This window comes from Cyanistes caeruleus, chromosome 8, assembly GCF_971803275.1.
Source record: "Cyanistes caeruleus chromosome 8, bCyaCae1.hap1.1, whole genome shotgun sequence".
Lineage (NCBI taxonomy): Eukaryota > Metazoa > Chordata > Aves > Passeriformes > Paridae > Cyanistes > Cyanistes caeruleus.
Genome location: NC_141708.1, coordinates 11,883,112 through 11,907,225, shown reverse-complemented (window position 1 = coordinate 11,907,225; position 24,114 = coordinate 11,883,112). Strand labels below are relative to the sequence as shown.

General features: G+C 43.6%; 2 protein-coding genes across 8 annotated transcripts in view; one reads left to right on the top strand and one right to left on the bottom strand.

Annotated features, from left to right (window-relative positions):
• The window catches only part of SLK (STE20 like kinase), a 49,661-nt gene extending 37,972 nt beyond the window's left edge, over window positions 1–11,689 (top strand). For all 5 annotated transcript variants that reach the window (XM_023929813.2, XM_086899410.1, XM_086899408.1 and 2 more), the window contains 6 exons: window positions 1,545–1,674; window positions 1,914–2,038; window positions 2,977–3,165; window positions 4,323–4,448; window positions 5,979–6,092; window positions 6,585–11,689. In XM_023929813.2, the coding sequence (XP_023785581.2) occupies window positions 1,545–1,674; window positions 1,914–2,038; window positions 2,977–3,165; window positions 4,323–4,448; window positions 5,979–6,092; window positions 6,585–6,731 (831 nt within the window). In that variant the 3' untranslated portion in view covers window positions 6,732–11,689. The remainder of the gene's footprint in view (window positions 1–1,544; window positions 1,675–1,913; window positions 2,039–2,976; window positions 3,166–4,322; window positions 4,449–5,978; window positions 6,093–6,584) is intronic.
• COL17A1 (collagen type XVII alpha 1 chain) overlaps window positions 10,004–24,114 on the bottom strand; it is a 41,250-nt gene continuing 27,139 nt past the window's right edge. For 2 of the 3 annotated variants that reach the window (XM_023929811.2, XM_023929812.2), the window contains exons 37-57: window positions 23,725–23,805; window positions 22,510–22,563; window positions 22,348–22,389; window positions 21,581–21,643; window positions 21,367–21,426; window positions 20,832–20,858; window positions 20,714–20,755; window positions 20,497–20,553; window positions 20,074–20,121; window positions 19,316–19,429; window positions 18,902–19,039; window positions 18,240–18,323; window positions 17,421–17,549; window positions 16,255–16,344; window positions 15,605–15,718; window positions 15,198–15,350; window positions 14,012–14,407; window positions 13,675–13,815; window positions 13,077–13,139; window positions 12,777–12,848; window positions 10,004–12,609 (exon numbers count right to left, since the gene is read on the bottom strand). In XM_023929811.2, the coding sequence (XP_023785579.2) occupies window positions 12,563–12,609; window positions 12,777–12,848; window positions 13,077–13,139; window positions 13,675–13,815; window positions 14,012–14,407; window positions 15,198–15,350; window positions 15,605–15,718; window positions 16,255–16,344; window positions 17,421–17,549; window positions 18,240–18,323; window positions 18,902–19,039; window positions 19,316–19,429; window positions 20,074–20,121; window positions 20,497–20,553; window positions 20,714–20,755; window positions 20,832–20,858; window positions 21,367–21,426; window positions 21,581–21,643; window positions 22,348–22,389; window positions 22,510–22,563; window positions 23,725–23,805 (2,015 nt within the window). In that variant the 3' untranslated portion in view covers window positions 10,004–12,562. The remainder of the gene's footprint in view (window positions 12,610–12,776; window positions 12,849–13,076; window positions 13,140–13,674; window positions 13,816–14,011; window positions 14,408–15,197; window positions 15,351–15,604; window positions 15,719–16,254; window positions 16,345–17,420; window positions 17,550–18,239; window positions 18,324–18,901; window positions 19,040–19,315; window positions 19,430–20,073; window positions 20,122–20,496; window positions 20,554–20,713; window positions 20,756–20,831; window positions 20,859–21,366; window positions 21,427–21,580; window positions 21,644–22,347; window positions 22,390–22,509; window positions 22,564–23,724; window positions 23,806–24,114) is intronic. The other variant, XM_086899407.1, reaches the window with a different exon arrangement.

Below are 24,114 nucleotides of genomic sequence, written 5' to 3'. Positions count from 1 at the left end.
CCTAACAAATGGTACTTTGAAAAAGGTTGACTGCTTTGCACTGTCTGCCTTTTAACCACCCAACACATTCTTTAGTAAAGTTGATGACTTTTTTTCATGTGATACTTGAGTAGATCTGAGAAGTGGAAAGGCTAGAGTGTTTCCTGAGATTGCCTAGTTTATCTTACAGCACTATCAGGTATAAAACTTCATAAGAGTTACTCTGTAGAGAGAGCAGCAATGATATTTATGATTAAATGTGTAAAGCTCAAGCATAATCACTTTTTGACCGTGGCTACACTAGAACAGCTTTCCCCTGCTTCCTACAAATCAAAAATCTCCCAGCAAATTAAACACTGTGTTAATTATGTGTCTGCACCCTCAGAGTATTACACCAGTAAGCTTTTTATTCTTTTCAGGTATAAAGGAAAAAACAGTATTTTTTGTCACTCCACAAATTTAGTTAGGTGTGTCTGACTTAATTTATGGACATCACCTTCCAGTTCTTTTTGTACCTCAGGTCTGTCTCTGTCAGCTTAATTCACTTCTGGTTTTATGTTACCTGTCTCAGTGTAGCTCTGCTGTCCACTAAGAGACATGAAAGTCTCATCTAATAATAACTTTTTGTGAAGATGAAAACCAGGATTATTTTGGTCATAATAAAAAGTACTTTTAAAGAACACTTAATTCCATTTGTCATGGACTTCAGCAGCCCGCCTTGGCTCTGACAAGACCCTGCTATTGTCCTTTCTTTTGACCTTGATATCGTGCTAGAAGCATCTGATTCAATTTCCTGTTCTTAAAGCAGGTGTGAATGTGTGTGTGTGCATGCTTGCATGCTCATAGCTGTGGTCTTTAATAGTTGCCAAGAAGAAAGGCAGCAGTAGGTCTTGGGGCATGGGATGGGGACTCAATGCTGCCTGCTTTTCATGATGGGATGTAACAGTGATACACCTGGATGATGGGACGATGCAGGTGATAAATCCCTTTGTGAGGAGCCTGCTCAGCTGGGGTGTGAACAAGTTAGGGCCCTGCAGAACATGGGGTGTCTGCACAGTGGTCCTGAAGAACTCCCAGACTCAACAGCCCTAAGGACAAGATAAACCACACAGATCTGAAACCCAACTGTGTAAATAAATAGGCTTTAACTAATCACCCAAAGCAGAATAGCCATACATACTTTTATTTCCTTACATACATAAATAATTAACCATTTTAGAATGAGTTCAACTTTAGATTCAGTAGTGTCTTTGCTAGCTCTGAACCTGCATCTTATTCAGAGGAGAAACAACAGATGGAATGAGTTGCAGATGGCTGGCTAGATTGTTATCTTTGGCCTTAATTCTGAAGGTATTATTGAAACATGAATATGCTCTTACCTACTCTGTACATTAAAAAAAAAAAAAAAAAGAAAGGATAATTTGGTAGCCAAGGCTCACTAGCTCAAACTTTCCTAGATGTATTTGTTTTCATATATAGCTAATGCTGAGAGAACTGGGAGTTTCATTAACATGTAATGTGGTTAGAAGAACCCTATTTAATTTACTTCTATTGGTTTTTACCAGGAGCAGGAGTTTGTGCAGAAACAGCAACAAGAACTGGATGCATCTCTGAAGAAAATAATTCAGCAGCAGAAGACAGAACTGGCCACTATTGAACGAGACTGCCTCAACAACAAACAGCAGCTCATGAGAGGTATCCAGTACCAGGCCCTGTCTTCAAAATAGGCACTGGTGTTTTAATAAAACAGTGGTCTTCCTTCACTTTGAGTTAAAAAATATTCATGACTAATATAGAACTGTAATAAAAATTTTTGCTATGAAACAGCACTGTTTTTAAAATGTACTTGTAGGCCACTTCTGAACGTGCACCACGAGGTTGGGAAGTATGGGATGGGATTGCAATTTGTGAACCAACCTTTCTCTTTTTTTCAGCTCGTGAAGCTGCATTCTGGGAGCTGGAGGAGCGGCACCTACAGGAGAAACACCAGCTTCTCAAGCAGCAGCTCAAGGATCAGTACTTCATGCAGAGGCACCAGCTGCTTAAGAGGCATGAAAAAGTTAGTGTTGACTTTGACACTTTCTCGTGTGTATTATAATACCCATTTTTTAATCAAGTAGTCGTAGGATCTCTCTTGGTGCTGTTTGTTTGCATAGGCAAGACCCAGACAAGTATTTTGAAGCTGTTATGTGTTCTGTTGAAATTAAAAAAATCTTATTCATCTTACTTGAATAATTTAGTAGTATATAGAAGTATAATTAATATTTTCCCTTTCGATTCTTTTCAAAAAAAAACCCAACCAACCACAACATCAGTCTTTTACTATAATAAATGTCAAATTCTGGTTATCCACCAAAACCCATTTTGATTTGTGTTTAAACAAATCTGTTCAGAAGTAAATAATCCTGGAATTAAATGAGCAGAACAAACTGGATTAGCTTCTGGGCGAGTAGCTGACAACTGTCTCTTTATAGTTAAACCCTTATTTTCCGCAAGGCACTTTGGTTTTTATAGCATACACGAAAGCAAATAGTTTGAGTTCTGAAAATGTAAACCAGCAGGGAGGTGTTTGGTGATCAGAGCATGATCAGCCTCCACTGAAGGCTTGTTCTGTCCACTCTGGTTTATCCCATGCAGGCTGTTGCTTTCCCCAGCTTTTGCAGCAAACTGCTCCTCCACAGCCATAGCCCAGTTCAGTTGCACAAAAAGGAGTTTCTCCTTTTGAATAACAGGCTTTGTAAAAAGCAGTGCAGGAGTTGAGTAAGTGCTGGTAAAATATATGTGTATTTACATTTATTAAGGAATTTTCTTCAGGTTGGGCAAGATCCAGAGCTCTCTGGAAGAAACCCCTCCTCCCCACTGTTACTCCTGGGGCTGGGAATGGTTTCTGCTCAGGGGCACTGACTCACTCACACAGGGAACTTATTGATGAGAAGAGATGCACACGGTATAACATCACAGTTACTGTGTAACATTTCCACATGGTCAACTTTTCAGGAAACAGAACAAATGCAGAGATATAATCAACGCCTTATAGAGGAGTTAAAGAACAAGCAAACTCAGGAAAGAGCCAGACTGCCTAAAATCCAGCGAAGTGAAGCGAAGACTCGGATGGCCATGTTTAAGAAAAGTTTAAGAATCAATTCATTTGCGTCTCCAGACCAAGATCGTGAAAAAATTAAGCAGGTAATTAATAAATTAGTATTAAGTAGTTTTAATAGTGTAAATCCTGATGAATGTGATGTAGTTGTGAGGACATGCTCATGAGTTCTCAGATGGTTCCAAACTGGGTTGATGCACTGGAGGGGGTCAGAGGAAATCATCCTTCCCTGCTGCTCTGGTGAGACTCTTCTGAAACACTGGGTCCAGTCCTGGGTTTCCCAGTACAAGTCAGACACAGATTTATTGGAACAAGTTGTGCAAAGGGCCTTGAAGATGGCTGAGAGACTCAAGTGTCTTGTTACACAAGGAGCCACCTGGGCTACCTGGGATGCTTCAGCCTGGAGGACAGTATGCTCAGGAGGGTCTTATCCATGTGTGTAAGTACCCAATAGAGGGAGTGAAGAAGGTGGAGCCAGACTCTTCCCAGTGGTGCTCAGTGATAGGGTCAGAGGCAGCAGCCACAACTGAAATACAGAAAATCTAACTTCAACATGCGAAAACATTTTTTAGTGTGAAGGTGATCAAACACTGGACCAGGTTGTCCAGAGAACTTTTAGAGATGCTCAGAACCCAACAGGGCACAGTCCTACACAGCCTTGTCCTGGTGACCCTGCTTTGAGTGGAGAGGTTGATTCTTTGCAGGTCCCTTCCAACCTCAACTGTTCTGTGGTTCTTTGAAACATTTTTAAGGATGCTTGATTTTTGTGAGCTTTTGAGCTAAAGCTGTAGGTATTCATTGTTTAAAAGGCAATGCTGTGCAGAGGTTGAGAGGTTTGCTTTCTAATGATGCATGACAGTCACAAATCATGATTTCATATGGTGAGCACTGGAAGGATGAAAAATGTGGAAAATACGGCCTCCTGTAGCTGTTTAACACCAGCCTTAACCAATGCTTGCAGCTGCACTGCTGTGTCACAGCTTCAGAGGTAATTTCAGGAGTCTGGAAGTGAAATGTGCTGTGTTTTAAGGAAAAATCAGAGTGCAGACAGAAATTGGATTAAAACTGCAGGGCACTTCCTTTGTAAGAATTTAAAAAAGGAAAAATAGAGAAAATTACTGCTTAAATGTTCTAGAACTGTTCTTCTCAGTATGTGTTCATTTTATTAGGTGCAGTTCTTTGACTCATGCAAACTGTTTAACTCAGAGGTGCAATATAAATAATCTCTTACTTTTAATTTTAGTTTGCTGTTCAAGAAGAAAAGAGGCAGAAGAATGAGAGACTGGCGCAGCATCAGAAACATGAAAACCAAATGCGGGACCTTCAGTTGCAGTGCGAAGCAAACATCAGGGAACTGCATCAGTTACAGGTTAAAAATAGATGATATTAAATGACCATTCAGTGGGAAGACTTAGGTTAATACCAGATGCAGGCAAAGCAGAAATACCTTTTCCTTAATTTTTATTGTATAGAGTTTTTTCAACTTTATTTCCAAAGGCCTGCAGTGCACTGCTTTACCAGATTCATATGTTCCCATCAATTAATGAGGAATAATTTTCAATGCAAGAAGAGCAGGAGACAGAAGCAGATGATCACTTCTGGATTATCTGTCAAGTTCCCAGAGCTATTTTATATAGGCAACATTTCCTTTTAACCTGATTTTGCTGAAATGTCATTAATCAGAACAGAGGTAGGAAGCACCAGGCATTACCCACGATAAGTTTACAGCAATACAGGAATGAGGAGGTTTTTACCAAGTGCTGCCACTTGCTTGTGAGCTTCTGGACGGTACTTAGAAGGAATTCTCTTTTTGTAATAAGGACCTCTGATTTGTCTCTTTTGGTATGCATTCCATAAAAGTTTCTGCTGGATACCAGAGGCCAGATCTCCTTTTCTGTTAAATCAGCTTTTCCTAGTTTCAGGGACACAAGGCAGTTTTAAAGCATTAAATGATCACCTGCTGATAACCTTAGCTTAGAGAAATGGTGCAATGACCAATGAAGCTCATTCTACTCTATTCACTTTCTTACATCCTGCAAAAACAGTCCCTGGCTGTGCTGCTAATATGCCCCAGTAAATCCCCAAGTACCGTGGGAGCCTTGTGAGAGTTTCAGCTCCAGTAAAATTGAGCAGATTAGGGCTGCTCTGAGCTTCACAAGGAAAACTGGCCCCTTGCTGCACTCAGGTCTAGCCAAGTGCTTGTTGTTTGTGTTGCTGAGGTTCTGTACTCTGCATCAGACCCATTTGGGACTGGAACCCTAGAAACACTACCCTTGCCAACTGCTCTTAAAGTGCAGAGACTTGAAGCCAAATAACTGATTTTTTTTCTTGTCAGGCTTCAAAAGTCCTCTGAAAGTGAGGCAGATGCCTGAGTACCTTACTGGGAGAAATGTGAAGCTGAGGTGTTGTTTGAAACTTTTCATAGGGCAATTCGGAGGCTGCGTCTGCAACCACGTTTGTCTCCTCTCTAAGCTCCATTTGTTTGTCTCGGCTCTTGGCACCAAGAGTTGAAATATTTCCAAAAAAACAGCTTCCTTTTAATGTAATTGGTTTTAATAAATTATACAGACTGTCTTTAAAAAGCAAAGCAGAAATGCTGCATGACCTTGAAAAGCATCATTATGCAGTGAAACAGTTTTGAATAACACCCTCAGCAGCTGCCTTAACGATGCTCAGTAGTGTATTTGGATTTACGAGTGTTTCTTATCTCAATTGGCTCCGATGGAAAGATCAGCTTTTGAAAACACAGCCTCGTAACATACTTTCATCTTGTAATTATTCACGTCACTATTTACACGGAATAAGCTAATTAGAAAGAATTAGGACAACATATGTCACTGTACAAATGTTGAGTTGCCTAATCTGAATTAGTTTTACATAAGGATTATCTTGTTTTAAGAATGAAAAATGCCATCTACTGGTTGAGCATGAGACTCAGAAGCTAAAAGAACTGGATGAAGAGCACAGCCAAGAACTGAAGGAATGGAGAGAAAAGTTAAGACCGAGGAAAAAGGTAAATGGAAGCAGTTCATGAATCAGGAAATTATTAATGGTTTGATCTAGAAAATACAGACCATACAGAAGTATTGCAGAGAAGGAGAGTCAAGCTGCTGTACAAAGTTGTTGCAGTTCATGATATAATAAAAGATGTTAAAAAATTGCATAAGCTGAGCAAACAGCAGGTGTACCAAAACAGGCTGTGTGTTACCAGCCTCTTTGCAGGGCTTCCATCTGTAACACATGTGCAGGTTTGCATGGGACACTTAGCTAGAGGTAAATCTGGGGTTAGGAATTTATTTCAAAAGCCAGTAAATTACTACAAAAATTGACTGATATATAGCAGGCATAGCTGGTGGTGGAGGTTGGTTTGGGTGTTTATTTTATTTTAAAAGGGAATGTACTAGAGTTTCACACAATTCAGAGATACATCAGACAAAACATCCACAATAATGGGTTTCTTGTACTTTGCCTTGTTAATCCTGTGACAATCTGATTTTGGTTTTAGATGCTGGAAGAAGAATTTGCCAGAAAACTGCAGGAACAGGAAGTTTTCTTTAAAATGACTGGAGAATCCGAATGCCTTAATCCTTCCACACAAAGCCGGATTTCCAAATTCTACCCAATCCCCAGCCTTCACTCCACTGGGTCATAACTCTGGGAACTTCTGTAGGTTTTTTCGTGTTTGGAATTCTCCCTCCTTACGGTCTAACCTGACTTATCTGCAGCATATGAACATCGGGGACCTCACTTGTCTTGTTTTCAGTGGAGACAATCAGTGTCAGGAGTGGTTTCTTCACTCCCCTGAACAGAAGAAATGAACCGAGTGTTGGTGTACAATGGTATTGTTACGTCCTTCAGATGTTTCAAGACTAAGTGGGCTTTTTATCCCAGTCTCTAAAAGTACGTTACCTACAGTTTTGACTTTAAGCCTGAAATATTAATTATGCTCTTTCTCATCACAAAAGAAATGGTTTCTCATCTGAACATTTAAACAGTGTAATTTAGTTCTGCTACTGTGTTTTTAAGCATCAGATTTCTCCACGAGAGAATTCCACAATTGAAACTGTCATGAGAGGTTTAAAATTTCATAATGTGAGCAGTGTCTTCATGGCAAGGACTGAAACTAATTCCTGAGAACATGCCAGTAATCAGAAAAACAAACCCTTATGTTTAAACACCATTGGCAAAAGCCTTTGCAACTTCTTTCAAAAGAAACCTCTGGCATAAATTAAACTTAGCTTATCTCCATGACATGTTTTGTCCATTAGTTCCATAATGAAATGGGGTGCTAGTTTAATTAATACAGTGCCTGAAACACTTAGATATGCTGATCCTGGCAACAGGATACTGTTTTGTCATTTAAACACAAAACTCCTTAGCATTGTTGTTACTGTACAAAACAAGATTTCTTGCTGCTACTGCCATTTTTGTTGTAAATCCTCACCCTAAAATATTTTGCACTAAAATATGTAAAGGTGAAAAAATGCTAACTTTAAAATGCACAGTTTATTATTTTCTTTAGCTATTACATACAGGTGGTTAGTTCTACAAATTGAAAAACTGTAGAATGTATTTTTTAGAAAGCGGTGTGCAAAATGCACGTGGTTTCTCTTAACTGTACCTGGAATGGGTAGAGCCATTGTTCTGTTCTTACCAAAGCCTGTTCATTTGAACTCCATCACAGAAGTGGAGGTGGGTGGTCATATTTATAAATAACCATGGCTAAAGTCTGATTTCACTAGAAATGTTAGATTCCTTCTTTTTTTTTTTTTTTTTTTTTAATTTTAGTAGTTTTATTTTAAGGAAAGATTTAAGTTAAATATATAGACCAACTCCTTTATGAAGCTGGGTGTTTTGCTTTTGTGTTGCCACCTACTAACCTAGGCAGGTTTTATTTTTCGATGTACCATAAGTTATTTACCTGACTGATCGGTAGTGGGAAATCTGAACTGTGTCTCCTATAGCAGGGTAGGGAAATACTGTATTAGGTCACTTTTGCTGCACTCCTTTTGGTGGATAGAGGTTGAGTCATATCAAGACAGTGTTATAAGCTGTACTTGGGTATGTGGGAACTCCATTTGTAAAATAGTATTTGCTTTCTGTCTTTTGAGGCCTGACTTCCTCTGATCTCTTTGGGCATCAACTGCACCTGTTTTGTTTTGCTTGCTTGCTTTGACCCTGCAACTGGTGCCCATTCCATGGCATTCATTTCATGGGAACAGTGTTGCTGCATGGCAGTGAACTCAAAAATTAACGTAGGACTTAAATTAGCTGTGGTTGAAACCTCAGTTGCTGAAATCCTTGGACATTGAACTGATACCTTCTCAATGAAGACACTTAATTTACAGCACAGTAAAAAGAAAATTGAAAAATGCATGTTTTAATTTAAATTTTGTAACTTTTTGATAGCATAATTACTTTAATAGCTAGCCTTAATTTCTGGCATCTTATTATTTTAAATGTGTATTGTGTACTGTTGTAAATTCACACACCATATCTCTAAAATGTTCTGTTGCTAAATGCAAAGTTTTTTAAATTGTTTGTTTGGCAGGGAGAAAAAAGTCTTTGAAGACCATTGGCTTTTTAAGCTCCACCTTCATAAATTGACTGTTACTAAGATAACATTAAACAATCTTCATCTCTATTTAACAGAATTTGTTTGCAATTTCGTATGAAATAGGCTCAGTGCTTTGCCTGGGGAGTAGTCAGGGCAGGCAGATTTCCTCTTCTGGAATATGTCTATGTTCATCCCCATTAAATCCTCACAGGGAACTGTTAATAATCTTCTCCTTACATTTTTGGTAGTTTCAGTGATACATTGCTAATATGTATTGGCATTCTGTTTACCTCCATCTGTATCTCTTACATCTTTTATTTGAAGATCCTTTTCACACAGGCCCTGCAATCTGATCTCATTGTAAATTGCACAAATAACTGTAACTGAGCTCTGGGATGAAGGGAGGGATCAGATGTGGTGATGGAAGCCTTGCTTAGGTCTTCAGGTGGGGAGCCCTGTGAAGCACTTGCAGCCTTGTGAACTGGGCTGAGAATTGATAGCAAGCATGAAAATATATTTTCTGAGTGATAACAAGAACTGGTGTGGGTACTTACACATCTATACTGATAAAATTTGGTTTAAGTGTTACAGAATGTCAGAGAGCTGTTACAATATTGTATCAGTGTCAGAAAATTCAGTTCAAATTAATTTAGTCTCACATAGGCTTAAAAGACGTCTCCTGAGATGTGAAATGCAATCTCGCTACTATCTTATGTCACCTCCCTAATGAATGTTAGCAGCTCCATCTCCAGGGTGGTGAGGTGTGTCTTCTGCAGCCAAAACAATGTACTTAAAAATTCTTACTGTTTGGCAGATCTTATTGTCCCCACATGCTCTTCCAAAGCTGGCCACAAATCAGTATTTGCTCACCACTGTGTTTCACTACACTTTAAATTCTGTCCACAGGAAAATGAGCAAAGGCAATAAATCCCTGAATTGCAGTGCTGTGTGTGGGTTGTCCTCCTGTGTTTACAGCTGATCCTCACAGAAAAAACCTGCCTGCAGGGCCTCAGCCTCACACCATGTGCTGAGCTCTGAAAGTGCATTTTGGCACTGCTTATGGCATCCAGGGAGATCTGGGGCTAAAGGTCTTTGGGTGCACCTGCTGCCCCTGTTTATAGGAGATGCTGGCTGAAGAGGGGCTACCAACTCAGGAGAAAATGGGCTGTGGCAGCCCTCGATCTTCTGAAGTTCCAGGGGAACTTTGCTGTTTATTTAATGAAGAAATACTCCAGCATTTGATCCCCTCTGATTCCCATAAAACAAATTTTCCTTCTTCAAGTACTTTGCTGTCTCTGGTGTATACACAAGAACCATATACAGCACGTAAAGATATGATACTGAATGATTGATTATGTAGATCAATCTTGAAGGAAAACCTTTATTTGAATTGGCACCTGAATTCAAATTCCCTTGTGTCAGGGGGGCACTGTCCAGACATCAGCATTCACTCGGAGGGATTTTTCACATCACATTAAAAACTGATGTTCAGTCTGAGTTGCATCCTTTTTTCCAGGTACTCTTTTAAGCTAATAATCTTAAAATTGCATTTATGTGTATTCAATATCTAATGAATCACACAGTTAAAGAAATTATTCTTCTATCCCAGAGGACTTTATGATAATTCCATTCTACTGAATTCTTTTCCTTAAAAATTGGAAATATAGCACCTTAACTAAGACCTAAGCAAAACAGCAATGAAATTGCTTTTGCCACACCATGTCTTTTGTGACAGCAGTATCACATAGGAAGTTGATTCTCCAGCTGAAAGAGTATCTGCCTTGCAAGTACTTCAAGCTTGCTTTGGTATAGGAAAGATTCAAGGTCTTTAACTCCAGGCACTTAAGTCCACTTTTGGGCAGCCTGATTTTCAGAGCGGTTGTGCAGCTGCAGCTCCCAGGACCTCAGAAATACGTTTTTGCTGAAAACTGAAATGTACAAATGAACTCAGTGCTAGTTGCTTCCACTGATCTACTGCTTCTTGGATTATCTGCTGCAGTGAAGAGGGGCAAGTTTGAGGACAGTGACTTGTTGTTGGAGAAAAGGGCAGGGCAGGGGGGAGTGTTTAGGACCATCACTGTGTCAGTAAGTTATGTTAGCATTTACACTCTGGTCATTTTACATCAAAATCTGTACTTCTGGATTTCTGAAACTTCCTTGCATTGATGTGTCCATGCAAATTTCCCATTCCCAGACTACTTCTGCCATCTTCACAGCAGTTGAAGTAAGATTAGAGAGAATTAACCTTCCTCGTTCACAGGCAAGCCAAGGCTAGGATGCCCCATCATTTCTCAGTCTTGAGAAAGATGAGAACAGGTAAAGGGAAGGTGAAGACAAAGGAAATTACCGTGTTTCTTTACAGAACTTTTACTGGTTCTGCATCCCTTTTTTCCAGCTCAGTCCCTGTGCTGTTTTTTCTGTAGCTCATTTGCACATCTGGTGTTTGGGCAATCGGTGGTGCCAGAGGAAAACCCCTTAAGCACAAACATGCTCAAGCCCAACCCACAAGAAAGGGCTCATGTGCTTTCCCTGTACTGAAAGCAGAAGGGAGTGGGTGAGTCCAGGGTGTGATTTAACAAAGTCTTCCACATTTGCATTTAGGTGGTAAAGCCTCTTTGGTAATGAGAATCAGTCCTAAAATGGTGGAAAGAACAGAAACTAGGAAGGGACATTTAGTGGCATCTAATATTGAACTGTCACCCCATTTTCTGTCAGGAAGCCAAGCAGGCTTCACAAGAGCAGGAGCATCCTGTGACCAAACATGCGCCTGAGGCACTGCCGGCCTCGTGTTCTCCCAGCAGTTTGTTGAATGTTTTGTGTTAACTGCAAACCAAGTTATTTTTGCCTTACAGAAAGCAACCAAAAATCATGAGATGGATGAATAATTGGCTAAGGGTCTCTGTACAGCTCATGGAAGTGAACTTGCAGTAGCAGTCATACAACAGTTTTGGGGTTTTTTTTTGTCTTGTTTTTCAAAGTAATTTGATTTCATGGCTTTCTGTAGAATATTGTAATAATTCTGCTGTAAATACAATAAAATCACAGTTTGCTGAGATCGCCTCAGTTTTGTTGATAGAAAATTTGCATGAAATACAGGGGGATTTGTACAAGCATTTGAGTAAAGGGGATTATTTACAATGTTTAAAATAACTGAAAACAAAAGTATTTAATGTTGTGCCACTGTGTTTACCATTGTACCTCATACCCATCTCAGGTGCCTCACCCTGCCCCACAACAACCTGCAAGCACAGAATGGCCATGTTGAATAGTTCAGGGATGGGGTTAAAAATACACTGTAATTGGGATGTTTACTTAAAGATTATTTTTCACCAGTGTTTAAAAAACAGAAAACAATACAAAAATATTTTTAAAAGATAAACAAATTACATTTAAAAGTGCTTTGGTTCAGCCCCTGTGTGTGTCCTGTCTTGCTGAGCTGCTATAAATGGGCTCCACTTAGGATTAGCAGAGCTTGTGGAGAGGGAATCCCAGGGCAATGCAAGGCCAGGGTTTCTCACACAGCTTTGTGGGCTGCATCTGATCCCTGACAAACCATGCATTTAGTGGGGATGGGATTGTTTGTTTTCCTTTTTCTGCAGAGTTGTCTAGTTAAAAAAATAACAGGTTTTTACATAGGTGGTAGTAGTACAAGAAGCCTGGACTATGTGAGACAGGCAGCCTTTGTCAGCCCAAGGACATCAGCCTGGGAGCTCAGGGACACAAAGCCAAACATCAGTAACAGAAGCAAACACCCACACTAGGGCCATGCTGGACACACACAAGAGACATTCAGATCTGAACTATCAACTCTAAGGGGTCAGCTGAGCAGTGAGGATGTTTCAGCATTAAGGCAGTGAAGACTCAGGCTAATTCTCTACAGGCTGCTGGGAGTGTTGCCCTGTGCAGAACTGAGCTACCTCTTTCCCTTAAACACCAACACTTCTTTTTCTTCTGCCAACATACAGTTGTTCACCTGGGGACCAGAAAAATCAAAAGGAGGGTTAATTGAAAAGACCATGTAAAAAGACAAAAGATCCAAACCGAAAAACAGGCTGTGCTTTCCAGCTATTCCCAGGCATGGGCTGGTGCCTCTCCCTGATAGTCAAACCCTGCTCTCCTGGGGATAGTATGTGTTCCTACCTTTCTCTCCCTTCTCTCCTTTTGGTCCCCTGTGCCCTTGTCGTCCTGGTGGGCCCATCGGCCCAGGGTCACCTGAAGGAATGAGAAAAGACCAAGTTTGCCCTTGAGCACAAGTGACCCACAGACAGAGACAGGCCAGGGGAAGGGACACCAAGTCAGGACAATGTTTTGGCTGAGATCCTGAAGGTGTCACCTTCATTGTGAGAGGATGTGACCTTGAGCAGTGCTGTGACCTCTGTGGTCTCAGTGCTGCTTCCTGGGCATCACAAGGCTGAAGAGGGAAAGGATGGCAAGCCTTACCTTTGGGTCCTCGATAACCCCTCTCCCCCTTTTCACCGGGTGGCCCCTGGATGGCACCATGTGCTGGAGAGGGAAATGAAAGACAGAGTGAATGAACCACTGCCCACTCAGAGAAGCTGAGTCACAGTGGAAGAACATTGCTGTTGGTTAGATGGGATTAGACTGACAGCAAGGTTTCTAAACAGGATTTTGGTCCCAAAAAAATCCCAAAGACAGGCTGTGATGTCATTTCACCAGCACTGCTCTGTCACTCTCTCTGGGTGTCCTGGCTGTCACTAGGGCTGGAGCTGGCCCATGCTCAGGGTGGGGAATCTGAGAGCAGTTGGCTCAGGTTTCTGCACAAGTGCCAGCCCAGCCATGTTAAAATGGGCTACAGAACTTGTAAGCACGGAGGCCTTCAGTGTTTGGGATGAGTTTCCTACAAATAGTGGGAAAAACTGATGTCCTTCCTAATGATAAGACTGCACCTCCCCAGCAAGGAAGGAAGGAGATGGAAAGACCATCCACCTTCAACTCCACACCTTGACTTTTGCAGTGTGCAAAGGTTAGAGGATCTAATATGTATGAGCCAGAAATGCCAAGACAAAACGTAACTCACTTCTAAAGAAGTCCATGAGGTCTGCGGTGACATTGCCATAGGCTGCAAAGACCTTGCTGATGCCAGGGGGACCAGGAGGGCCTGGGGGACCTGCAGGGCCCTGTGCAGTGTAAGACATCAGGTCCTGGAGAATACCTCGGCCTGCGGAATTAAAGGCGTCATTTGAAAGGAGCTCTGGGAGAACTGCAGCTGCATGCTGAGGCAGAAGGTGTAAGGGAGACATGTAGGCAGCAGGAAGGAGAGGGAGGTGGACAGCATGACCAGGCACAGGGGGTTTGGAGTTGTAGGCTGAGATAGGGAGAGTCAGGCTGAGCATTGAGTGAGGCATTGCACTCACTCTGCAGGCTCTCTGACACGCGGAGTGCCAGCTCGTTGTAATCCAGGGAACCGGTAAAGGAGTTGCTGTAGGATCTGCTTGACCCTGCTGATCTCCTGTGTGATTCTTCCTCTGTCAGCAGCCCATCAATGCCCATGGAGGCATCGTAAGCACCATTGCTGCCCACTAAGGCATGGTAAGAGGACATGCTGCTTCTGGAACTGCCTGTGCCCAGTGAGCCCCCGTGGGAGTCCTCAGCACCAAGGGATCCTCCATGCAAGTGCTCAGAAGCTCGTAACCCTTGGTACGATGAAGACATAGACTCAGACACAAAGCCGCTGTCTCCTTTGGGTCCTGGTGGTCCCCGTGGCCCAGGGGGGCCAGGGGGTCCTGAGATGTAGCTTCGAATTTCATCACCTGCAAAATACAAGAGGGGAAACTTCAGGGACACTGGGCTTGACAGAGGTCCTGTGCTACCACCTGAATGAAGACTGGAGTGTGAAGTTCTGTCCCACCAACCATCACAGTGACCCTCATCCCATGCCATTTCTCAGGCAGCAGGCACATATCAACCTTGAACTCTACAGATGGCAAGACATCCTTCTCCTTCCCATCTCTCCCACAATTTTGAGTGCCCAATCTTGGGATCACACCCAATGATTTTTCAGAAGGGTGCACTCCTCAGGCAAATTTCAGCACCTCTGGCAAAAAAGCCGTTCTGTGACCAGTTTGCCAAAACTGAGGTGTTTTTGAAAGCCTGCCGTGAATGACTTGCCAAGATGAGCTCAGACCACTGGTGCCTCACATTAAGCTCAGTGCTGCCTTCCAATCCCTCCATTAGCCATGGCTCTGTGGGCAGGTGTTTGCCAAATAAAATGCTTTCCCCATGGTAAAACTCTGCTGGTGACCTTACTTGGACCCATGTGCAGCACAGGCCAATTCTAACTACCCAGTGCTTGTCCCTGTGGTCTCACAACACAGACTTTGGCTGGCAGCTGGGTTGAGAAGAGAAAAAAGGGTGCAGCACACTCCTGTAGACCTGGCTGTAGAGGGAAGGTGTTGCTGTAGCCCCAGTTCAGGGAAGGCTCCTACAGGAATCTCAGCTCAGCTCCTACAGGAATCTCTCAACTGTGGCAGAGCCAGTCACCTACACAAGGTAAAGCATGTCTTGGGATGTGTGCAGGAAGGATGGATGGTGTTCCCTTACTCTTCAGGTACTGGATCAGCTCGCTCCTGAATTCGTCGCTGTTGGTGATATCAGCATAGGACAGGAGGCCGGTTCCAGAGAAACCTGGTGGTCCTGGAGGGCCAGGAGGGCCAGGTGGGCCCCGGACTCCAGAAAGGGAAGAGTATCCAACATCTTGAGAGAGAGAAAGAATTATTTGCCATCAGTGAGAGGATAAGGAAATTTCACAGATTCAGAGATCCTGAAAGTTTAAAGGCTCCAACCCCAACTTCCATCCCTTTACAGACAACATTGACAAAATTGTTTTCTTTACAGTGACTTTGTTCCCATTGCCAGTCACATCCCTGCTAAGCTAAATCCCAGCCTCAGTCCCCCCAGCATTACAAACCAAATCACCCTGGCAGCTGTGAGAAACCCAAGTGCTTTACTTTGAAGGTAGGCAGAAATGTCCTCCAGAGAGGTGCCTGGTGATCCAGGGATCCCTGGTGGTCCTGGGGGACCTGCAGGACCAGGGGGCCCAACAACACCACTGAATTCAGAGTCTGTAAGACAGAAAGGAAGAAAATGAAGTCACCCACCCAAACAACCCTAATGAACGTTCCTTGACAACACAACTTATGACAATACAGAATACAGTTAAGTTGAATAATTTTTTTCTCTCCAATACTTTCTGGTGCAGCTTTCTTGGTGTACATCACTTCCTGCACGTAGATGTCACATTGGACAGTCAGGTGATTCCAAAGAGAGTAAAGTCCCTATTTTAAAAATATACTTTTAAAGAGGTATAAGAAACGATGCCTTTATGCTGCCAAGTTTGGATACGACAAAGGGCTCCTTCATGCCCATATTCAAGACAGTCTCACTGCTGTTGCTCCTCACAGGAGCATGGTGATCCAGCTGCAGCCCCTGTGGGGTATGCAGGTGCCAGCAGAGGCCTGCAGTGCTGCTGAGGACAAAGCACCATCAGAGGGTTATTTTGCGATGATAGGCAAAAAGGGAAATTATGTGACTAAGGCTGTAAAAAATATCCTGGGGGGATGTAGAGCCCCATGGCAGGGGAGTGAAGAAGTTGGCTTACTTCGCAGGTACGCTGTCAGGTCACTGTAAGATATACCAGGTGACCCTGGAGGCCCAGGTGGTCCAGGCAGTCCAATGCTCATCCCAGAATCTGCAAAATCAAACAGATCCACATTATTAGCACAGGCTGTTACAGTGTGGGCAGACAGGCAGCAGGTCTAGCTAGTTACAGGCAGTGTAGGACGGGCCCCTGCAGAGTGGAGTGTTCCCACCAGCAGGCTGTGTCAGGAGCCAGAGTTCAAACCTTGTTCTGGACTTGTGACTTTGCCTTGACAATGCCAAGGATACCCACAGACAGGCAGGCAGCAGGCTTCTATTCCTGGCAAAAGCTCTGGACCTCATAAATCCACAACATGGTGGGGGCACCCCTGGACTTGCAGCTCAGTTGCAGCCCACACTTGATACATGTGCTGCTCTCCCTGTGTCTGCAGCTCTGGGGCAACACTGCACTTTGTGATTTGTGTTAATGAAACATCCCTGCTGCCAAAATGCAGCTGTCCTGCCTGAGCCATTGGAGTGCTGCCATTACACTGCAGTTCTGCTGGAAATTCCCTCCATCTTAAGAGCAGTCCACTAGTGAGATCTGGTCTCAAAGAGCAGTTCAGAGAAACTGAGCTTAAACCAAGCTGTGTTTTTAAGCAGACAGTTGCAGCTACCAGGATTAGGCATTTTAGCACTGCTGCTGGGGATGCTCAAAGGGTCCTCTCTGTCAAACAGTTCTTATATGCCATATCACCCCTTTACAGATGGGAAAATGAAGCAGAGACATAGAATTTGTTTCAACTAACTTCTAAGAGTTTGTTGCCTGAGCTGCCTTGACACAAAGTGGGAACAGACCAACTCTTTCACAGGGAACTATATCCTGACCACAGAGATAAACATTAGAAAGGCACTTATAGATGTTGATGGGACTTCTAAGATGGCTAAGATGAAATTTTGTTCCTAAGCTCAATTTTTAACAAAGAAAGGATTCATTACTAGTCTGTGGATAGTATCTTAGCTACAGGGTATTTTTGCTCTCATACAAGTTTCCCACAGTCCCTGCGAGGAGGTCTCTGTACATAGGGATTCACACAATTAGCACTAGAATAGTTTCAACTGTCTGACAGCATGAGCTTTGTGCTGGGCTCCCAAAGGAACAGAGGGAAACACTAATAAAACCATTACTTGACAAGTAGTTGATAAACCTCCTGGTCAGGTCATCATAATCCAGTGACAGAGACATTCCATCTCCCCCTGGCCCAGGAGGTCCCGGTGGGCCCTGGGGTCCAATGAGGTACTGACGAATTTCTTCTCCTAGAAATGAAAAAAAGCATCTTTTAAGGCTGTCCAGCCGCTGCACAGACACCAAGTGGGAGGAGTTCCCAGCCTGTGAGTAGAGCTCCCAACACCAAGGAAACCATCAAAACCTATGGATGCAAAGTTCCTTCCCTCCCTCTTTTCTGAGTGAATTGTCTTGTATACAGTGCCAGACATCTGCAACAAGGCTGGGAACTTCCTACAATAAGGGTGTGAGGAGGATGAGAAGTTGGATTGCTTAAGGGACCTCCCTGTGGTCTTTTTTTTTCAGGGCATCCTGGACAACTTCTTGGGTAAAGGGAATGAAAAGCAGTTCAGCTGGCAAAGACCATGCTGAGCTGTGTGGCACTTTGGAGCCACGTGCAGCACAGTGCTGGCCAGCATCATCAATACATTCAGGGACAGCCAAATGACATCCTGGAGATTCACCTGTCAGTATAGTGACATTTACTCACAGTAACAGCGTGTACAGAAAAGAATACAGAGTTGGGGATCCCACTCAACTTGAGAACAACAACACAGCAAGGCTATGGGGGGAACACTGAGAATGGGGGAGCTGGAAAGTAGAACACTGAAACAGCTGCAGGTAACTCCAGTTGCAGACTGGAGACTGAAAGGGAAAGGTAGATCTCCAGGATGATGGGATGCTTTAACCTCAATCCTGTGTTTCCCTTGAAGGTCACTTACTTTGCAGCAGGCCCAGAAGTTCTTGATACAAAGTGGATGTACTGGATACTGAGCTAGAAAATGACTCATAGCGACCTGAAGAGCCTGTGGGAATGAAAAGGTTTTACATGAGCCAGTATGAGACAGAAGGTGAGGAGGGGTCAGGAAGGAACAAAAGAAAGATGAAGTAATTTACTGGTAGAATGGGCTTCTCATGCCCCAAGCTATGACACAGCTGTGATCTCACACATCCTGGTCATCACACTTCGTGCTCTGTGCATTTTTGGTTGAGATTCCAGGCTTCTTCCAAAAGCTCTGGGAATTTCATCTACTTTAGGAGAGGCCCAAGCAAACAAGGCAATCCCCAAATACTTGAGACCACATATACTTAATAAAATCACCTCTGTTTGGGTCTTTGGGGTGTCAAAGAATCTAACAGCAAATGTTTAATATGAGACTTTTTAAACAGCACAACTGCAAGTTAATCTAACCATTAAAAAGGACAAGTCTCAGAGGACACCTCAGCTATGTGGAGTCCTGGGCCTAGACTGCTGAAGATGAATAACCTGGTTGGGGTGCTGCTATTTAAAGACTTGTTTCTCCTCTGGTTCTTACCTCCTAGGTGCTGCACAAGCTCAGCTGAGGGCATGACTCAGTACCGAGTTTACCAAAATAGTGCTTACTTGTCATATAGCTCATGACACGGGTAGCCAGCTCTGCATAATCCAAGGTCACCCCATCCGCAGTGGTGATAAGTCCGGGTGGGCCTGGAGGGCCTGGCGGGCCTTGGGCACCAGTCAAATAATGTCTGACGTTGTCACCTACGTAGAAAGTCCAAGATGTGCCCAAATCACTAAGACAGAAGACTGACCATAAGCACAATTCCCAGACCCTCTTCCCTCTGACAAAGAACAGGACAACAGAAGGACAGTTCTACAGAGGCCACAGTGGACAACAGCACTCCACAGTATTCAGGAGAAATAAGCCCAGAGTAGCAGGGCTGTTGTTTCTAAAAGAAGAGGGATAAGGCCCTTGGGAGCAAAAGAGAGATAGGTATGAAATTGCTGCCCCACAGCAAAAAGTCTCATTATACTCACTCTTCAGGTAGTCAGTGACATACTGCTGAATATCTTGAGATGAACCTCCACTTGGGCCAGGAGGACCAGGTGGCCCAGGAGGTCCTGGGGGTCCCTGAATTTGTCTGGATCCACCTACAGAAAGCATTTTTAGGAGAAGGAGTGTTTTTGGCACAGTTGCATTAGACCAAGTGTTAATAAAGTGTATTTGCATTAAGCCCTTCCCACAAGCCTGGAAAGATGTTTAAAAAATTGAATATGGAGGGGCTCCCCCTGCATCTTTAGATGCAGTCTGAGCATCTACTGGCAGTACAATGTCTTCAATATTAATTCAGGATCTCATAATTCAGCCTGTGCAGGGCTGAGTCCAGAGACAGTCCTGGCTTTGTACAGGCAAAAAAAACCTGGTGGGTTTGTGCACTAGAGTGCAGTGCTGTGCAGAATATGGATGGAGATTGTAACCACAAGCTCATTAGTCTAACATCACTGCCCTGCTGCTCCCCATCCCAGTGAGCCTGGGCAGCACCAGTTCAAGGACCTGTCCATACAGAGGCAAAATTCCAGCTTAAAGGATTTCCAGTAAGCTGGAAAAAGAAAGCTGTCAAATTTTAAATTTTCTAATTTAAGGCAAATCATGCAAAAAGAGGTTTTGAACACAAATCCCATCAGCACTAGGTTGGTGCCCACACTGGTAGAATTCAAAGGCATTTTTTCAAAACCTCCACCAGGATATCAGCATTCCTTCTTAATACGAGAGCAATGATGGTCTGGCCCCTTACCTCGAGATGCTCCCGGGATGCCAGGTGCACCTGGGACACCTGCATCACCTGGAAAAGAGTGAGGGAAACGATGCTTGTAATGGATGTGACTGCATGTTGCATACTTGGTCATGTGAAAGGGCAGAGCTACATGCTGTCAGAGAAGTAACTACCCAGCCCTTGAAACGACTGCCTTGAAATGCCAGCTTGTTGGGAAAGAGCATAAAGAAGAGGCTATGGCAGCTTTCCTGAGCCTTCTGTTAACTCATCAAGTGCCTTGTGCTCACAGCCATTCTACTGCTGTGGTCCTGCTTTGCCTGAAAAGGTAGGCGTGAGCACACCTCTAGTCCCCAAAGGACCAGGTTAGGTTGTTCCATCCTTTAGTCTCAACTGTGCTTGGTTGTGTGAGGCCACCCCCAAGAAAAGAAAGATTTTTTGCTTCACCTTTTGGTCCAGGTGGGCCAGGTGGGCCTGGGGGTCCCTGTATGGTGACTCTTTCACCTGCCAGTTGGAGAAAGAGAGTCAGAGATTCAGAGGAATAAAGTATGTGGACAAAATCCTGGCTCAACTAAAATTAAGTTTGAATGAATAGAGCAGGATTTTGGCCCAATTTCAGCCCAGGGACAATGAATTCAAAGGAGGAAAGGGGGCACAAACTAACCGTGGGAGGAGAATGTTGAAAGACCAGGATCACCCGGTTCCCCTGCACGAGACACAGAAATGAAGGAGCAGTCATACACCCAGGCAAGCTACCCTGAAACTCACTAATATATCCTTACCTGTGAATCCCCGTGGACCTCGTTCGCCTGTGAAGAGGGGAGCAAAGGAACAAAGTCAGGATTTCCTTTATGCTCATCATCAACATCCCAGCACACACTGCAGCATATCACCTTGGCCTTCAATTTGTAGGGATGAAATGGGAAAAGGGATCAGGTCCACCTTTTCTTGACAGCTGAGAGCTGAGCTACACTTCACAGGGCCACCTCCTTGCACTGACTTAGTCCACAGTGCATTTTGCAAAAAGGCTGTCCCCTTCAACAGCAAATCTGAAGTTCTGAATGCTCTTGAGTATAATGAGCTTGCAGAGTTGGGATCTGAGTACAGTGATTGCCTTGACACTAGTACTGGAGGCTAATAAATTTCTTTGACAAAGACTGACTTGTTTTACAGCAGACAGGAGTCCTACTCAGTGACCACTGTGCTAGCTTTCTTACAGACAAAGGCAGGAATTTCTGCTCCTAAGCCCCTCCTTCTTTTCAGTCTAAGGTGCTGAGATCCCTCTAGCACCCTGGTGAGACCACACAATATACCCACCTTGGTCTCCCTTCGGGCCTGGTGGTCCTGGTGGACCTGGTGGGCCTGTGAAGAATGCTTCTGCAATTCAAACAAAGAGATTTCTTCATGACATCCAACAGAACATGAAACAAGGTTTCTCTGGCTCCACTTGGTCCTAGCCATATATATGCTCTCTGGAACCCCAACAGGACATCCCCAGGACCAGATGATGGAATGAGTGGCAAGAACCTACCTGAGGTGGACATGGATGATCCCGGTCTCCCCGGTGGGCCTGGAGGTCCTGGCAATCCTTCTCCTAGGCAAAAGGGACACAGAAAGGCTTCAGGAAGGATCAGCTTCAGCAATATAAGTAAATGCTAGAGCTGCTACATCTCCAGCCACGGCTTTAGCTTGAGTCTTTCCCAGTGTAGGTTCTTATAGCTGTTTTCATCACACATCTATCCCTGATAGTTACTCTTTACTATCATTTTCCACCACAGCAGAAAAGGACAGAGAAACTCCTTTCTTTGTGGTACTGGGTGCCTATCCCATCACACACCAAACCTCTTCTCTTTTCCTACAAAGAGCAAGCAATGGGTTTCTGCTCCTGTCACATGTCCCCCCACATCTTCCCTGTTCTGGCTGAGAAAGGGAAATCTGTGTTACAGGATGGGGCATGGGGATATGTTTCTCATGATAAGTGCCTCCCCATTTGTCTGCAGTTGAAAGTTAAGGCTGGACAAGCCTTAACTTCTTTACAAGAAATAAATATGGAACTGACTGCAGTTATTTCCTTTGGCAAACTGAAAACTTCTTGTGTCTTCCCTAGAAGTATGGCTTTTACCAAATAATACTTATGGCTAGAACTCTCTGCCAAAGCAAGTGTTCTTTGTTGGGCAGCATCTTGCTGCACTGAAATTTTGTTGATAGGAACCCACTATATGACATTCTGCTTCCAGCCCTAGGCCTTGGAAAAAGCCTCACACTTTCCATTTTGGTTTCAGAGGAACAAGCTCTTACCTGGGGGACCACGAGGTCCAGGGGGTCCCTGTACAGATTCACCTGATGAGAAAAGAAGCAGGGATATTAGGGAACATTTACTCAGCAAACTGCATGGCCCAGAAATGTGTCATGCTGTGTGAGCATTCCTTGCTCAGGTACTGAGCTCTGTATTTTACATACCTGGTGGTCCAGGGGGACCTGGTGGTCCTGCTCGCCCTTGTAAATCTCCTAGCACTGTGCAAAAGAGAAACACAAACAAGGGGAAATTGTTGCTATGGAGCTATTGCTGCTGCGGAAAATATATTGCTGCTAGAGGCTCTTACAATCAAAGGTGGACTAATGTGGGGCCTGGATGACCTAAGCCCAAGATGAAGCAGATGAGGGAGAGGAGAGATGTGTTTGGTTAGGACAGGAAGAACAAAACAGCACTGAGCAGGATATTGGAAACAGGGAGGAGAGTAATGGTTGTTGAGAGAAAGAAAATGACACAAATGGCAAAAGAAGGAGGGAAAGAACTTCAAGGAGAAGAAATATTTTTTAAAAGAGGCAAGTTTTTGGAGGAGAACATAACACAGAAGTTATTCAACAAGTAGCTGCAATGTGTTTTCTTGATTGTACTGTATGATATACTCCTACCTCCAAGCTGAGGCATGAACTTATAAATTCATTGATGCTGTGATCCAAGACTCCTGAATGGGGAATTGGACAGTACTGAAGTATGGTCTGAACCTACATGACCCCATTTGGATGGTGATCAGACAAGGATCATTTTTCATTTTATGCCTTCTTCTACCTTGCTGCAAACTTGCAGAGGTCCCAGATCCTAGGAATACCAACTCTCAACAACATCTAGTGTTGCACAGAGCAAATGCTTTTCCTGGGATCTTGCTAAACCATTCTGTTCTGCTCCACTTATTTTCATCTTAAAATTTAAAAATTTTTACAAAATGTATTTTTTTTTATCTTAAAATTTATTTGCTCCTCTGTGAATTCATCCTTTAATTTGAAGAGAGATTATTTCTGTTGCTTAGAAATGCTTTTTCAAACTGGTTCTCTTCTTACAGATGGTTCCATGTTCATATTGCACAGGGAACTGCCCTGTGTGAACTCAGTGGCTGAAAGCTCTCAGCTCTGTATCTCCCCTGTTAGCGGCTGCTCACCAGCCACCATTCCTCAGCTTCCCTCTCTGTGATGTGGGCCTGATGGCATCTGCCTCTTTTTGAAGGGACTTTGGGATGCACACATGAGGAGGGCAGAAGAGGTAGCTGGCATTGCAGATACACCACCAAACACACACACACTTGTCTCATGCCACATTGAACATCTCCTGGTAGCTGTGAGCAGGCCTTGAGGCTCTGATACATCTCCAATGAAAGGAGTGGAAAGGCCACTTACTTTGAGATGCTAATGATGAGACTTCTGTTCTGATGGTTTCTACCACAGCTTCACCTGGAGATCCTTTCTCACCCCGTGGACCTTTTCCAGGAAAAATAAAAGCAACAGAGAGAGGGAGACATTTTGTACTTACTGAAGAGGTTAAGACTTTTCTTGTGAGAACAAGGAGCATGAACTCAGACCCCAGATCTGAGGGACACTGTATTCAAGTGTGGAAATTACTGCCCACTTTGCTCTAACAGGATCATAGAAAACCAGCTAAGAAAAGTTCTTAGGGCTCAGCTCTGTTCAGGCCCAAAGAGATGTCTGGCAGTGCTTTCACAGTGACATTAATCCAAATTTGGCTCTAGTTTGGTCTCCTGCCTTTCAAAATGGCAGGAGGTATCCAGC